Consider the following 14584-nt stretch of genomic DNA (forward strand, 5'->3'; position numbering starts at 1 on the left):
GATGATGAAATGTCATCATTGTGTAAGCCAGTTTTAGCTAGGTAGTCTGTCACTTGAGGTAAAGATCTCTCTCACTATCTCTCTTTTGAGAGAGTGAGAGCCTGCAAGCAGGGGAAGGGGCATAGGGAGAGGGAGAGAGAGAATCTCATACACGTTCCAAACCCAGCCCAGAGCCCGTCACAGGGCTCAATCTTACGACCCTGAGATAATGACCTGAACTGAAAACAAGAGTCAGACACTCGACTGACTGAGCCACCCAGACACCTTGTAGTGAAAATATTCTAACTGTTACAGGCACAAGTGGTAAATAGTATCTGTCACTAGGCTCGTCTTTACAACATCTTTCTTTTGTTTACACTTTTTAAATATATGTCAGCATATACTTTCGGCTATAATTATGTACGATTAAGTGCAAGAGGAAAAGAAATTCTAAAGAGTAGAAAAAAAAAGTAAAATGTTAAGAATGGTAATCTTGGAGCACTTGGGTGGCTCAGTTGGTTAAGTGTCTCCCCTCAGCTCAGGTCATGATCCCAGGGTCCTGGGATTGAGCCCTGCATCAGCCTTCCTCCCTCCCTCTGCCCCTCCCTCCCTGCTCATGCTGTCTCTCTCTCTCTCCCTGTCTCTCAAATAAATAAATAAATAATAAAATCTTTTTAAAAATTTTTTTAGAAAGAGTGATAATCTTTGAGAAGTGGAACTATGGTAATATAATTTCTTCTATGTTTCCATATCTTACAAATTTTAGGAAATTTATAAAAAATTTAAAAAACTTATTTTCAAGAAGTAAAACTTTCATAAGGGCAAGTTTTTAAATTCAACCACATTGACATTTCATAGAACTTTCATTTGGCTAAAAGAAGTATATCTGTTGGGGTGCCTGGGTGGCTCAGCGGGTTAAAGCCTCTGCCTTTGGCTTGGATCATGATCCCAGAGTCCTGGGATGGAGCCCCACTGGGCTCTTTGCTCGGCGGGAAGCCTGCTTGCTCCCCTCTATCTCTGCCTATTTGTGATCGCTGTCTGTTAAATAAATAAATAAACTCTTAAAAAAAGAAAAAGAAGTGTATCTGTTACAGCATTACCATACAAATGATGCTACATAGTTTCCTACTACCTGAGAAGAGAAAAGATCAAAAACTAAAGCTCGTTCTGTCTAATAAAAATAGCATGCGGGGGGCGGGGAGCAAGATGGTGCATGCGTAGGAAACTGAAATTTCATCCAGTCCCAGGAGTTCAGCTAGATAGTTATCAAACCATTCTGAACACGTACAAACTCAACAGGAGATCGAAGAGAAGAAGAGCAGCAATTCTAGGAATGGAGAAGTGACCACTTTCTGGAAGGTAGGACCTGCAGAGAAATGAATCTGAGATGATATATGGGAAGATAGAGCTCAGGGGGGGTGGGGGTGGGGCAGGGAGCCTCTGTCAGCCACTTACTGGCATGAGAGAGCAGCAGAGCACAAAATCAGAACTTTTAGAAATCTGCTCCACTGAGGGACATTGCTCCAGAGGGGTGGAGCACTCGCAGGGACAGATCCCGAGGGATCACAGAAAGACTGGGGGTGTCTGAGTGTGGCAGAGCTCCCAGGTATCAGAGCAAGGAAGCTGGCTACAGAGACGGAGCCGAGGAGTGAGCTTTCAGATTGGGGTTATCTTAACCCATGATCCAAGGCACAGTCAGACCACTGTTTTTCAAGCAGGGACCCCACAGTGGCAGATCCGGGTGAACTCACCTTTCCCCTCCGGGAAGAGCAGTATGGGAGCCCATGGCAGGAATCTGTTGGGTTTGGAGACTTCAAATGGGGTTGTGCACCAGAGATAGAAATGCTCGGTCACAGGCTGGGTAAGCACAGAGCACAGCCAGAGGCTAGGGAGACGGGAGGGATTGACTGCTTTTCTCTGAGTGGGGATTGGAGAGTGCGGCCCCCAGCTCTCAGTATCTCCAGGCCAGAGATTGGGAGGCCACCATTTCCACCCCCATCCTCCAGAGCTCTACGGAAAGCGTTGGGGAACAAAAGCTTCCAAGAGTGAACCCGAACAGATAACTCAGCCTGGACCCTGGCAAGAGTAATGCAATTCTGCCTCTGGCAAAGATATTTGAGAATCACTGCAACAGGCCCCTCCCCAAGAAGATCCTCAAGAGCATCCACCTAAGATCAAGTTCACTAATCAATGAGAACCGCAAAACACCAGTGCTAGGGGAATGCAACACATAGAATTGATGGTTCTTTCCCCATAATTCTTTAGTCTTTCAAAACTAAATTTTTAAAATTTTATTTCATTCTTATTCTATTCTGTTTTTTAAATTTTTCCTCTTTCCTATTTTAACTTTTTAAAACTATTTTATCTTATAGTACCTTTTTAAAAATCTTTTTAAATTTTCATTGTTATTGTTATATTCTAACCCTTCATTATACCTAACCTTATTTTTTGTATACATATAGGTTGTTCTTCCTTTAAAATTTTGGGATACAGTGTCTTCTAACAGATCAAAATATACCCTAAATCTAGCACATGGGTTTGTTCTAGTCCCCAGCCTAATCACATTCTTTCCTCTTTTTTTTTCTTTTTCTCTCTCTGTCAAATAAATAAATAAAATCTTGAAAAAAAAGACAAAAACACTTGACTTTACTTCATGGGTCTTACTCCATTTTGTTCTATATCACATTGTAAAAAAATTCTGGTTATGGGGGGCTGGGCAGTGGGTCTAGGGAAGTGGTCAGGATGCAGGGGATGAATAACCTCAGGTAGACCACAGGCCTGTGCAGGAGGGTGTGGAGTTTTCACGGTCTCAGTCTCCTCATCTGGTTGGGTTCCTTGCCTCAGTGGTCTCACTGGGCCCCAGGGAGCTGATACTGTTCCACTGTGGCCATGGGCCTGTATGGACCCACCCTACTGGGAATGGTGGGCCAGTGGATCTGGAGAACATGAAAGGGTCCCCTGCCACAGGAAGGCAGGACCTTTGCTGGGGATGCTTGTTTGCCCTGGTCCTCTGCAGGACAGGAAGAAATTGAGACAAGTGGAAGGTGGTTTTCTCTGAGTCCACAAAGCAGATAACAAAAACAGATGGTCACAAATGCAAATTTTAACCAATCAATGTGATACAATACATTAATAAAAGAAAGAACAAGAACCAATGATACTCTCAATAGATGCTAAAAAAGCATTTGACAAAGTACAGCATCCTTTCTTGATCAAAACTCTTCACAGTGTAGGCACAGAAGGTATGTATCTCAATATCATCAAAGCCACCTATGAAAAACCCACAGCAAATATCATTCTCAATGGAGAAAAACTGAGAGCTTTTCCCCTAAGGTTGAGAACATGGCAGGGATGTCCACTATCACCACCACTATTCAACATAGTACTAGAAGTCCTAGCCTTGGCAATCAGACAACAAAAAGAAATAAAAGGCATCCAAATCAGCAAAGAAGAAGTCAAACTCTCACTCTTTGCAGATGATATGATACTTTTTGTGGAAAACCCAAAAGACTACGCTCTAAAACTGCTAGAACTCATACAGGAATTCAGTAAAGTGTCAGGATATAAAATCGATGCACAGAAATCAGTTGCATTTCTATACATCAAGAGCAAGACAGAAGAAAGAGAAATTAAGGAGTCACCCCCATTTACAATTGCACCAAAACTGTATAATGCCTAGGAATAAACCTAACCAAAGAGGCAAAGAATCCGTAGTCAGAAAACGATAAAGTTCTCATGAAAGAAATTGAGGAAGACACAAAGAAATAGAAAAACTTTCCATGCTCATAGATTGGAAGAAAAAATATTGTGAAAATATCTATGCTACCTAAAGCAATCTACACATTTAATGCAACCCCTATCAAAATATCATCAACACATCAGAATCCTAGAGGAGAACATAGGCAGTAACCTCTTCAATATCAGCCACAGCAACTTCTTTCAAGATATGTCTCCAAAGGCTAAGGAAACAAAAGCGAAAATGAACTTTTGGGACTTCATCAAGATCAAAAGCTTCTGCACAGCAAAGGAAAAGTTAACAAAACAAAGAGGTTGCCTTCCTACGGAATGGGAGAAGATATTTGCAAATGACAGTACAGACAAAAGGTTGATATCCAGGATCTATAAAGAACTCCTCAAACTCAACACACACAAAACAGATAATCATATCAAAAAATAGGCAGAAGATATGAACAGACACTTCTCCAATGAAGACATACAAATGGCTATGAGACACATGAAAAAATGTCCATCATCATTAGCCATCAGGGAGATTCAAATTCAAACCACATTGAGATACCACCTTACACCAGTTAGAATGGCCAAAATTAGCAAGACAGGAAACAACGTGTGTTGGAGAGGGTGTGGAGAAAGGGGAGCCCTCTTACACTGTTGGTGGGAATGCAAGTTGGTGCAGCCACTTTGGAGAACAGTGTGGAGATTCCTCAAGAAACTAAAAATAGAGCTTCTTTATGACCCTGCAATTGCACTACTGGGTATTTACCCCTAAGATACAGATGTAGTGAAAAGAAGGGCCATCTGTACCCCAATGTTTATAGGAGCAATGGCCATGGTTGCCAAACTGTGGAAAGAACCAAGATGCCCTTCAACGGACGAATAGATAAGGAAGATGTGGTCCATATGGAGTATTATGCCTCCATCAGAAAGGATGAATACCCAACTTTTGTAGCAACATGGATGGGACTGGAAGAGATTATGCTGAGTGAAATAAGTCAAGCAGAGAGAGTCAATTATCATATGGTTTCACTTATTTGTGGAGCATAACAAATAACATGGAGGACATGGGGAGATGGAGAGGACAAGGGAGTTGAGGGAAATTGGAAGGGGAGGTGAACCATGAGAGACTATGGACTCTGAAAAACAATCTGAGGGTTTTGAAGGGGTGGGGGGTGGGAGGTTGGGGGAACCAGGTGGTGGGTATTAGGGAGGGCACGTATTGCATGGAGCACTGGGTGTGGTGCAAAAACAATGAATACTGTTACGCTGAAAAGAAATTTAAAAAAAAAAACCATCAACATTTTTCAAAGAAATGGAACAAATAATCCTAAGGTCTATATGGAACCAGAAAAGACCCCAAATAGCCAGAAGAATATTGAAAAAGAAAACCAAAGTTGGCAGCATCACAATTCCAGATTTCAAGCTCTATTACAAAGCTGAAATTATCAAGACAGCATGGTACTGGCACAAAAATAGACACATATATCGATGGAACAGAAGAGAGAGCCCAGAAATGGACCCTGAACTCTAGGGTCAACTAATCTTCAACAAAGCAGGAAAGAATGTCCAATGGAAAAAAGTCAGTCTCTTCAACAAATGGTGTTGGGAAAATTGGACAGCTGCATGCAGAAGAATGAAACTGGACCATTTCGTCACACCACACACAAAAATAGACTCAAAATGGATGAAAGACCTCAGTGTGAGACAGAAATCCATCAAAATCCTTGAGGAGAACACAGGCAGCAACCTTTTCAACCTTAGCCGCAGCAACTTCTTCTTAGAAACAGCACCAGAGGCAAGGGAAGCAAGGGCAAAAATGAACTACTGGGACTTCATCAAGATCAAAAGCTTTTGCACAGCAAAGGAAACAGTCAACAAAACCAAAAGACACCCGACAGAATGGGAGTAATTCTTCTCCCATAAAATGACATATCAAGTATCCAAAATGGCTAGTATCCAAAATCTATAAAGAACTTATCAAACTCAACACCCAAAGAATAAATAATCCAACCAAGAAATGGGCAGAAGACATGAACAGACATTTCTGCAAAGAAGACATCCAGATGGCCAACAGACACACTAAAAGTGCTCCACATCACTCAGCTTCAGGGAAATACAAAAAAGCACAATGAGATACCGCCTCACACCAGTCAAGCTATGTGTGACTAAAATTAACAAGTTTAATTTGTTATGGCTAAATTTGAATGGCTAAAATTAACAAGTCAGGAAATGGCAGATGTTGGTGAGGATGCGGAGAAAGGGGAACCCTCCTACCCTGTTAGTGGGAATGCAAGCTGGTGCAGTCACTCTGGAAAACAGTATGGAGGTTCCTCAAAAAGTTGAAAATAGAGCTACCCTATGACCCAGCAATCGCACTACTGGGTATTTACCCTAAAGATACAAATGTAGTGATCCAAAGGGGCACGTGCTCCCAAATGTTTATAGCAGCAAAGTCCACAATAGCCAAACTATGTTAAGATCCTAGATGTCCATCAATAGATGAATGGATAAAGAAGAAGTGGTGTGTGTGTGTGTGTGTGTAATGGAATACTATGTAGCCATCAAAGAACCCAAAATCTTGCCATTTGCAATGATGTGGATGGAACTAGAGGGCATTATGCTAAGCAAAATAAGTCAATCAGAGAAAGACAATTATCATATGATCTCTCTGATATGAGGAATTTGAGAGGCAGGGTGGAGGGTTGTGGGGAGTACGGAGGGAAAAAATGAAACATGATGGGACCAGGGAGGGAGACAAACCATAAGAGACCCTTAATCTCAGGAAATAAACTGAGGCTTGCTGGGGGGTGGGGAAGAGGAATAGGGTGGCTGGGTGATGGACACTGGGGAGGGTATATGTTGTGATGAGTGCTGTGAATTGTGTAAGACTGATCATTCACAGACCTGTACCTCTGAAACAAATAATACATTTTATGTTAATAAAAAAAATTAAAAATTAAAAAAAAAGCAAGGATCTGGACTGGACGATCTCCAGGTGTACCATCCAGTGAACTGACAAGACAGGAAAAGACAGTCCCATAGTTATTTCTCCAGAAATCCCAGCAAAATAGCACAGTCATTGATTAGCAATGTGTAAGGATTTTAGAAATCAAAAATACACAGCTTTTCTATGCAAGTCCCTGCAAAATCACTGTATGTATAATTACTGATATTTGTTCAGAATATGAACAGAATTTGCATAACAGGAATATAAATCTCCCCCAGATGACAAGACCAACCGTTTGTGATTTATACACATGGCTCATAGTCCCATACGTTACTACTCTGGGATATCCTTTGGCAAGATAGGAGTTAAGAAATGTGATTTATTCTTGGGTCAATTTCAATAAAAGAAAAATACACATGTAAGGGGAAGAACCAGATCTTTTTTCCTTTCAAAATTACTGTCCTTAACTAGAAAAACATATTAATTATCTAGTATATTTCAGGTAACCACTTAGTAAAAGATAGAAGACAGTATTTGCTCAAAAAAAAAAATCAAAGGAATGAAAAAGAAACCAGTTTTGGATACGACACACATTACGTCAGAGATGATACAAGCGAATCCAGGGTGAAAATAACACAACACAGGAATTCTATGGAGACAGAGCTTATGGCCGGGATGTGGGGGCAGTGGTGGGGGTAATGGGCAGGGCTTTAATGAGAAGCTAGAACCTCAGCGAACCTTCTTGGAAGGAAGGATGGGGATTGGGTAAGTGATGAGACTCAAGGACACTCCAGGAAGGACTTTGAATGAACAAGTGTCAGACACAGAACATGGCAAAGACCAACTAGGCTATAGCAAAGGATGCAAGTAGGAGAAAAAGAAGATTGGGGAAATTGGGGAATAGTCACACCATGGAGGGAATTCCACACCTGATTAAAAACTTCTGATTTTATCCTATAGCACAGTGGTGATTTCCCATGCTATGGAGTCAAACAAAAGACTTATACCCCCGTTTTTCTATCTAATTGCTACTTGACCTTGGGCACATTAATTACTTTTCTTTCTTTACTTTTTCACTTCCTTCTTCCTTTTCATCTTTCTTTTTTCCGAGTTTGGCTTTACTTTTTTCAAATTTCATCGTGAAAATCTGCAAAAGGACACACAAGCTAAGGCAACTGTATAATCCACCCCACGTATGCATCCAGGCTTCCCACTCCCTCCTCAACATCCTCCTTACCTGCAGCATCAGGTCTCATAGGATTCAGTCCCCGGGAGCACCTGGTTAAGGAACTCCTGCCGGTGGGAGGAGCTAGGAGAGGCTACTTGAGGAGGACCTATGTGAAAGTGGTACCCACCTCAGACTTGAGATACATGGGTCCCAACCTGGATCTCATGCTTTAAAGGGCCTGCTCCCACCCTCCTCGGGTCACTCTCCTTTCCACAGGGGAAGGAGTCCCAAGGAAAGGCCCCCATCTGAGGTTGTGCTTCCTCATAAGTCCTGGTATGGTGCCTGGAGCCCAGGAATTTCCTGCCTACCTGTCTTGAGGCCACCTCTAGGACACGCTCTCCCCCTCTGCAGGCACCACGAAATCCTAGAGGTGGGCAGGGGGTAGCTTGAGGAGTGGATACAGCCAGAGCTTAGACCCGTGGGCTGAGGCTGCTCACATATGCATGAGACCCCCTAAAAGTATGAGAAGGGAGAGTAGAGGGAGAAAGAAAGGGTCCCCCCACCCATGCCTCATTCCTACAGACCAAGAACTCCCATCTGGAACTCCATTCTTGCCCCACAACCCACAAACATTAAAGGCAGGCCTCTGGGGGCGCCTGGGTGGCTCAGTGGGTTAAAGCCTCTGCCTTCGGTTCAGGACATGATCCCAGGGTTCTGGGATGGAGCCCTGCCTCGGGCTCTCTGCTCAGCAGGGAGCCTGCTTCCTCCTCTCTCTCTGCTTCTTCCTACTTGTGATCTCTGTCAAATAAATAAATAAAATCCTAAAAAAAAAAAAAAAAAAAAAAAAAAGGCAGGCCTCTGAAAGGAAGCACCATCTATAATTTTTTCTCAATGTTCTTGAATTTAAATGTATGCCACGATGTCTTCATCAAGTCAGCTCCTAGGACTGCCAAAGAGCCAGATGAGCATTGTCTGAGGGCCTGGGGGAATGGAATAAAGTTTACACATGAAACAGTGAATTTGACCTATATGATTTCATCAGAAGAAAGGGGATGCCCTGAGCCATGAGGCCAGAGCAGATCAACATTCTCTTGGTGAGCAAATTTTTTCAAGGGGTCTATCAGAGAGTTAAAGCCCTGTGGTGTTTAAAACAAAAACCATCTGTGGATGCCTTTGTACAGCAGAATTATTTTTTATGAAAAAACACTTCATTGTAGAAGGAGAGAAATGCTAGTAGTAATCTTCGTGACATCCTAGAATTTAGCCATTCAGGTGCAAGGGGCCTGGGGGTGGGGTGGACAGCAGGTGCTATGTGTCTGAAGAGGCATACACCTAAAGGAAAAATAAAGTAGAAAAAGCAAAGTAGGGCAGCCCACAACAGCAATTAGGATGTTTTATTCCTGAGTGGATAATATGTGGTTTCATTTAAATAAGAACACAATCTCCATTAACTTAATTTGTAAAAACAATAACTCCAACACTCCAGCTATCGCCCTAGTAAGGCATTTTTAGACACATCATTGCTACTTGGAAATTAAAAGTGAATCAGGCCTGCGGAGTTAATTACCAGTAAATGTAACCTAAAGTAGGTCTCCCAAATGGCAATGAGCCAGCCTAAGATGGTTCCCAGTGTTAACCAGAAACATTGGAAGATACCAGGTACCTGAAAAGCTAAGTTTATATGTGTGGCAAGTGCTTTGGGGATTGGCAGGAGAAATCATCGACAACATCCACAGTGAGAAACGAAAATAAAGGCCTGATTAAAAGAAGATCTCTTTGGTAGAGATTTAGGAAAGTGTCCCCCCGAGTCCTGCTCACCCAAAGGAAAATCTTCAGCTCTCTGTTGTTTTTGCAACCTATTCCCCAATTCAGTTATGCTTACAGAAAGGAAATCATACCTATTTCTTTTTAATGCTGGTATACAACCCTATTTAATTATATAAGGTAGAAATAATTTGAGAAACTAAAAATAAAATTAAATAAAGGAGGAACAAGGAAGTGACTCTCATCACTGGTGCTTTGGTGGTGTCCTCTGTTACAGTGTTCTCAAGGAGGTAGGCAAGAAGACCAGAGACAGAAGAAAAAAACTCAGAGAAATAGTTGTTTGAACTTTTAATTAAATATTTGAATCATAGTTAAATATTTGAATCAAGGAAAATGGGAATAGATGAAACCTTAGTGAGAGAGAAATGATACATGCACAAAGGGGAGAGATTAGTAAAATGACTGCTGACCTATTATTGGTAATGAACATATTTGTTTTGTTTTACTACAAACATGTCTAACTTTCCTGCAACCCCCATAATTATTCAAATGCACACAGGTTCCCACTGTCCTCTAACTTAACGATGTTCAAGAGTGCAACAAAGTAAGCTGTTTTTGTTCTGAACTACACAGTTAATTGAGGTTCGGCCCCAGCTCTGATGTAGTTAGCAGTCATAATGCTAATAGATGGTTATCTTAAATTACTTTTTTCCCATTTTAATTTTATAAAGTGATCTCACATGATTTTGTTTCATCCATTTCTAAATAAATTTAGTAAACCGAAGACAAGCCTCAAATCATACATTTTAAAACAGATTCCCATTTGAACTGTTTGCTGTATATAACTGAGTTTGTTACACCTGCTTCAACAGACACAATATTAATGTCAAGTGTCATGGTAATATATATATGAACTACTTAAAAAACAATGTTGCATTCTAATGTGTGGCTTGTCTAAACCCTAAAAGAACACAGACTGCCTTGCAGAGCAAAACCACTATTATTGATCCATCTTGACTGTGGTTCCATTTGCAAGATAAAGTCCCAACTGGGAGTCTCTCATAAATTGGGTCAAGACAAGAACCGTAAGTAGCCAGGGTATCTCCGTGTCTCTTTTCAAATAATTGAAGGTCACTTCTTCTGGTGTCTGGAAGAAGTAAAATGTCCTTGTCTAATGGGTATTGCTTTAGTATATACCACATGCCCAGTAAGTTCTAGCATCTAGGAGCATGCAATAGCGGCTAAGATTAGCTATGCAGTCATGGTATCATTAGTGTTTAATTATATCATGTGCATTGAGATATTTTAAATGTTAAAGAGAAAACAGAAGGACTTCTTTTCCTTAGCAACCATTATAGTACAGAGTGTTCAAAGCTGCAATCACACTCATAAGGTAAGTGAACTGATTACAAAATGAAGGTAGCAACAAGTGTGCATGCTATAAAAACATGAAACTGGTACCTAAAACAGATAACCTCCTTATTTGTTTTCAAAATTCCATGGCTGGCTCAGACCATCAATCAGCACAAGGGGAAATTTTCACTTTAACGCCTAATGCCAATGTTCACTCTTAGAAGTGCAAAAACAGGTGTAAAGTAATAGATCTGTTTTCTCTTTTCTCACTGGCTAAGATTCTATTTCATTCGGCAATGATTTGACTTTATAAAAACCCTTTTAAGAATAAAGGGCTTGAAGTCTTAATGGCAGCTCCTACTGGTATGCACGTCTGTGGCTTCATTCTCCGGGTTCATACAAAGGCTAAATCATAAGAGAAGCATCATCAAAGATAAGTTACTTTTTAAATACTTCTTATATCTTATTTCCTTCATCAATATTATTTCCTTTGGCTTATGCACACTCGAGGCGCTTCGTCTATATTATAAGACGATGAAGGTGGGAAGGGTAATACGTTATCAAAGCTCTTTTCAAAAACAGTGCTGAAATAAATTAATCTGTTCTTTAAAATGTCAGGGGAGCAAGTTCTTGAAGTTTCTGGTGTTTCGACTTTAGGGTTTCTCTAAAACACAGAAACAAAGGCTAAAAACCAGGTGGCTGTTCAAAGTGACTTCGGGGACCCCATTTAGGGAGAGACCTCGGTTCCCAGGTATTCCACTGGGGTCAAAGGCGAAATCGTCGCACCGATTTATCGGGCTTGGCCTGCAGGAGTCTTCGTTCAGACAGGGGGTACTTTACAAGGGCAGGAGGCGATGCCCACCAGGACGCTGGAAGCCGGCATCCCTGTTTCCCGCGGGCCCTGGCCGGGTCACCAGTGCTGGCCGGCGGCGCGGGTGCCCAGCTGCGCCTGGGACACCGCGGGCACGGCCGTGGCAGCAGCGGCGGCGGCCGCCGCGTCGCCGACACCCGGCAGGACGGAGCGCACGGAGCGCCGGAACTCCTCGTTCCTCCACGTGTAGAGCAAGGGGTTGAGCGCGGACAGCGCGCAGCACAGGAGCCAGCTAGCTGCCTGCACGCCCCAGGGCACGGGCAGCGAGAAGCCGCTGGCCAGGCTCACCCACACCAGCGGCTGCGTGGCTAGCAGGAAGACGCAGCAGAGCAGCAGCACCGACAGGCCGCTGAGACGCCGCTGCGCCCGCCGCGGATGCAGCGCGGGCGGCAGGGGCTGGGCCTGCGCGGGGTGCGCCGCACCCCCGGGGCCCGACGCGTGCGGGGCGCCCGGGAAGGCGGCGGCGGCGGCGGCGCAGCCGGGCAGCTGGTGCAGCAGGTGGAAGTTGAGGACGCTGACCCGCTTGACGCTAACGCGCACGCGGCGCACGATGCCCAGGTAGCAGTGCAGCAGCAGCGCCGTCTGCGCCAGCAGCGCCGCGGCGGCCAGCAGGGCCGGGTAGTGGACGCGCGGGGGCGCGGCGCCGGGTCGCGGCGCCCAGGGAGGGAGCAGCAGCACGAGGCCCAGGGCGAGCGCCCAGGAGAGCGCCAGCATACCGGCCGTGTGGCGCCGCTGGTACAGCGCCTGGTAGGTGGCAGGCGCCCGGGTGATGAGCAGGTAGCGGTTCAGCGCCACCAGGCAGTGGGACAAGAGGGACACGGTGAGCCCCAGGCCTAGCAGCCCGCCCCGCAGCAGGCGGTAGCTGCCGCCGGCGCCGTCCCAGTCCGCGGGGGGCTCCGCCGAGCCGGTGGGCAGGAGCCCGAGCACCGCCTCCTGCGGCATCCAGAGGGCGCAGACGCTGAGGTCCGCCGCGCAGCCGTTCACGATGAAGGCGTTGCTGGTGGTCTGCAGCTTTCGGAAGGACGACACGAGATAGATGACCATGCCGTTGGCCAGCGTGCCCCCGATGGCCAGGCCCGAGTACAGAAGGGACACGGGGATGCGCCGACCCGCCCACGACTCCTCTTCCTCGCAGAGCAGCAGCAGCGATCCCCCGGTGGTGGAGGAGGTGGACGTGGAGGAGGAGTTGGTCATTCTGGCCAACTCTTCACACCTCGCTTGCTAGCATCAGCTTCTCACAGCGTGGCCCATCCTGACACCCGCCTGCGGGGAGGACAGAGACAGCCCTTCAGCCTCTGCCACCGACACAAAAGGCTGAAGCAGAATAATGGGCTGGGGGAGGGGGAGAGAGGGAGCTCGAGGAGGACGGGGGTGGCAGATGACAGGTGCCTGCCTCGGAAATGTCTCCAGTGCGAGGGGAAAGGCCTCTTTGCATTCGGCAGGCACCAGGGAAGCCCAAGGCCGGGACAGAGCAATACCAAGAGTCTCCTCTTCTCCCCCCAAACACTCATACATGCACACACACACATACACATGCACATGCACACGCGCACACAGTTGGGAATATTGCCAGATAGAGCCCCTAGTTTCCAGGACAAAGCAGAGATATCCCAGCTGGGGAAAATGCCAGGGGAGAGGGGTTGAGGGGCGTACCTTACTTTGGGGCTGATCCTTAGCTGGCAGTAGCAGAGGCAGGGATGCCGGGAAATACCTCCTCACAGCAGCATCTGTGGTCCCAAAATCAACAGGAGAAACTCAGCTGGGATCAGTGCCAGGAGCCAGGGCTGGCTTCTCCCAAGCAGCATCCACACACATGGTTCTAGGCAGAAATCAGCAGCTGCAGGGAGACTTCTCAGCTGGCAGCAGGGCTGGGGAAAGTCAAGTGGCAGGCTGCAAGCCCAGAAGGGCGGGCAGGCAGGGAGCAGAAGCAGAGATGCTTGGCTGCAGAAGCAGAAGCTGAGCTCGAGAAGCAAGAGTGGTGCCTGATGTGGTGAACCCACACGAAGCTCTCTCGTGCTCAGTTATACATCACCCAGGGAAAAGGCAGCCTTTCCACGCTTGGCATGAATTATTCAATAGCTTCTATCTTGTGAAAGGAAAAAAATATCTTGTTCAGAAAGTCCTGTAATTAACAAGTTTCTCTGTCTTGTCTCTTCTCTCTTTCTCTCAATCACCTTATTTTTCACCCTGCTTCATTTTTCTTTCCTTTTTTTTTCCCCTCTCACCCATGTTCAAATAAAATTTAATATGCTCCTAATATATTTCATCCTAGCCTCATGCATTCTGTGGGCAAGATTTTTCCAAGGGATGAATATACTCCCAGTACCCAGGACTGATCTCTTCCATCTCACACTTGCTGGGAGAATTACTTTGTATTCTAAATGAAATTCATTTTTTCTGTGGTAAGGTGGGACAATTATCCACAGAAGATCCCCAAATCTCCATTTAAGTCATCATTTTGATTTTATTCTCATCACCAAACTCCTTTCCGGAGTTTGGCTTGTGTTCAGGAATGAAAGTGTTAGAGGGTAAAAATGTAATGGTCAAGTTAAAAGTAGGTGTTGGAGATAGAAAGAAACCTGAATAACCCACAGTGTCAATGACAAAGATGGCCCTTTGTTTGAGAACTTTTTATTCTGTGGTCTTAGGTGGAGATTTGCAGTCAAATGTTGGAAATTAATTTGACACAAGCTCTTATTTAATCATTCCGCACGGGAAATTTTCCATAAAAGCCATCCTTCCCTCCTACCCCCTCCCCAATAAATTA

The 14584-nt window shown here is 44.7% G+C and overlaps 1 protein-coding gene across 2 annotated transcripts; it reads right to left on the bottom strand.

The window, feature by feature from the left end:
- Nucleotides 1–9832: 9832 nt before the first annotated feature.
- GPR88 (G protein-coupled receptor 88) lies at nucleotides 9833–13824 on the bottom strand. 2 transcript variants are annotated; one of them, XM_047728634.1, is made up of 2 exons: nucleotides 13476–13824; nucleotides 9833–13080 (listed from the first exon to the last, which is right to left on the bottom strand). In XM_047728634.1, the coding sequence occupies exon 2, from the start codon at nucleotides 13009–13011 to the stop codon at nucleotides 11857–11859; it is 1155 nt and encodes a 384-aa protein (XP_047584590.1). In that variant the 5' UTR covers nucleotides 13012–13080; nucleotides 13476–13824; the 3' UTR covers nucleotides 9833–11856. The 2 variants fall into 2 exon arrangements, with proteins under 2 accessions (XP_047584590.1, XP_047584589.1); XM_047728633.1 differs by having other exon boundaries at nucleotides 13471–13824.
- Nucleotides 13825–14584: the final 760 nt, after the last annotated feature.

This window comes from Lutra lutra, chromosome 4, assembly GCF_902655055.1.
Source record: "Lutra lutra chromosome 4, mLutLut1.2, whole genome shotgun sequence".
Taxonomy (NCBI): domain Eukaryota; kingdom Metazoa; phylum Chordata; class Mammalia; order Carnivora; family Mustelidae; genus Lutra; species Lutra lutra.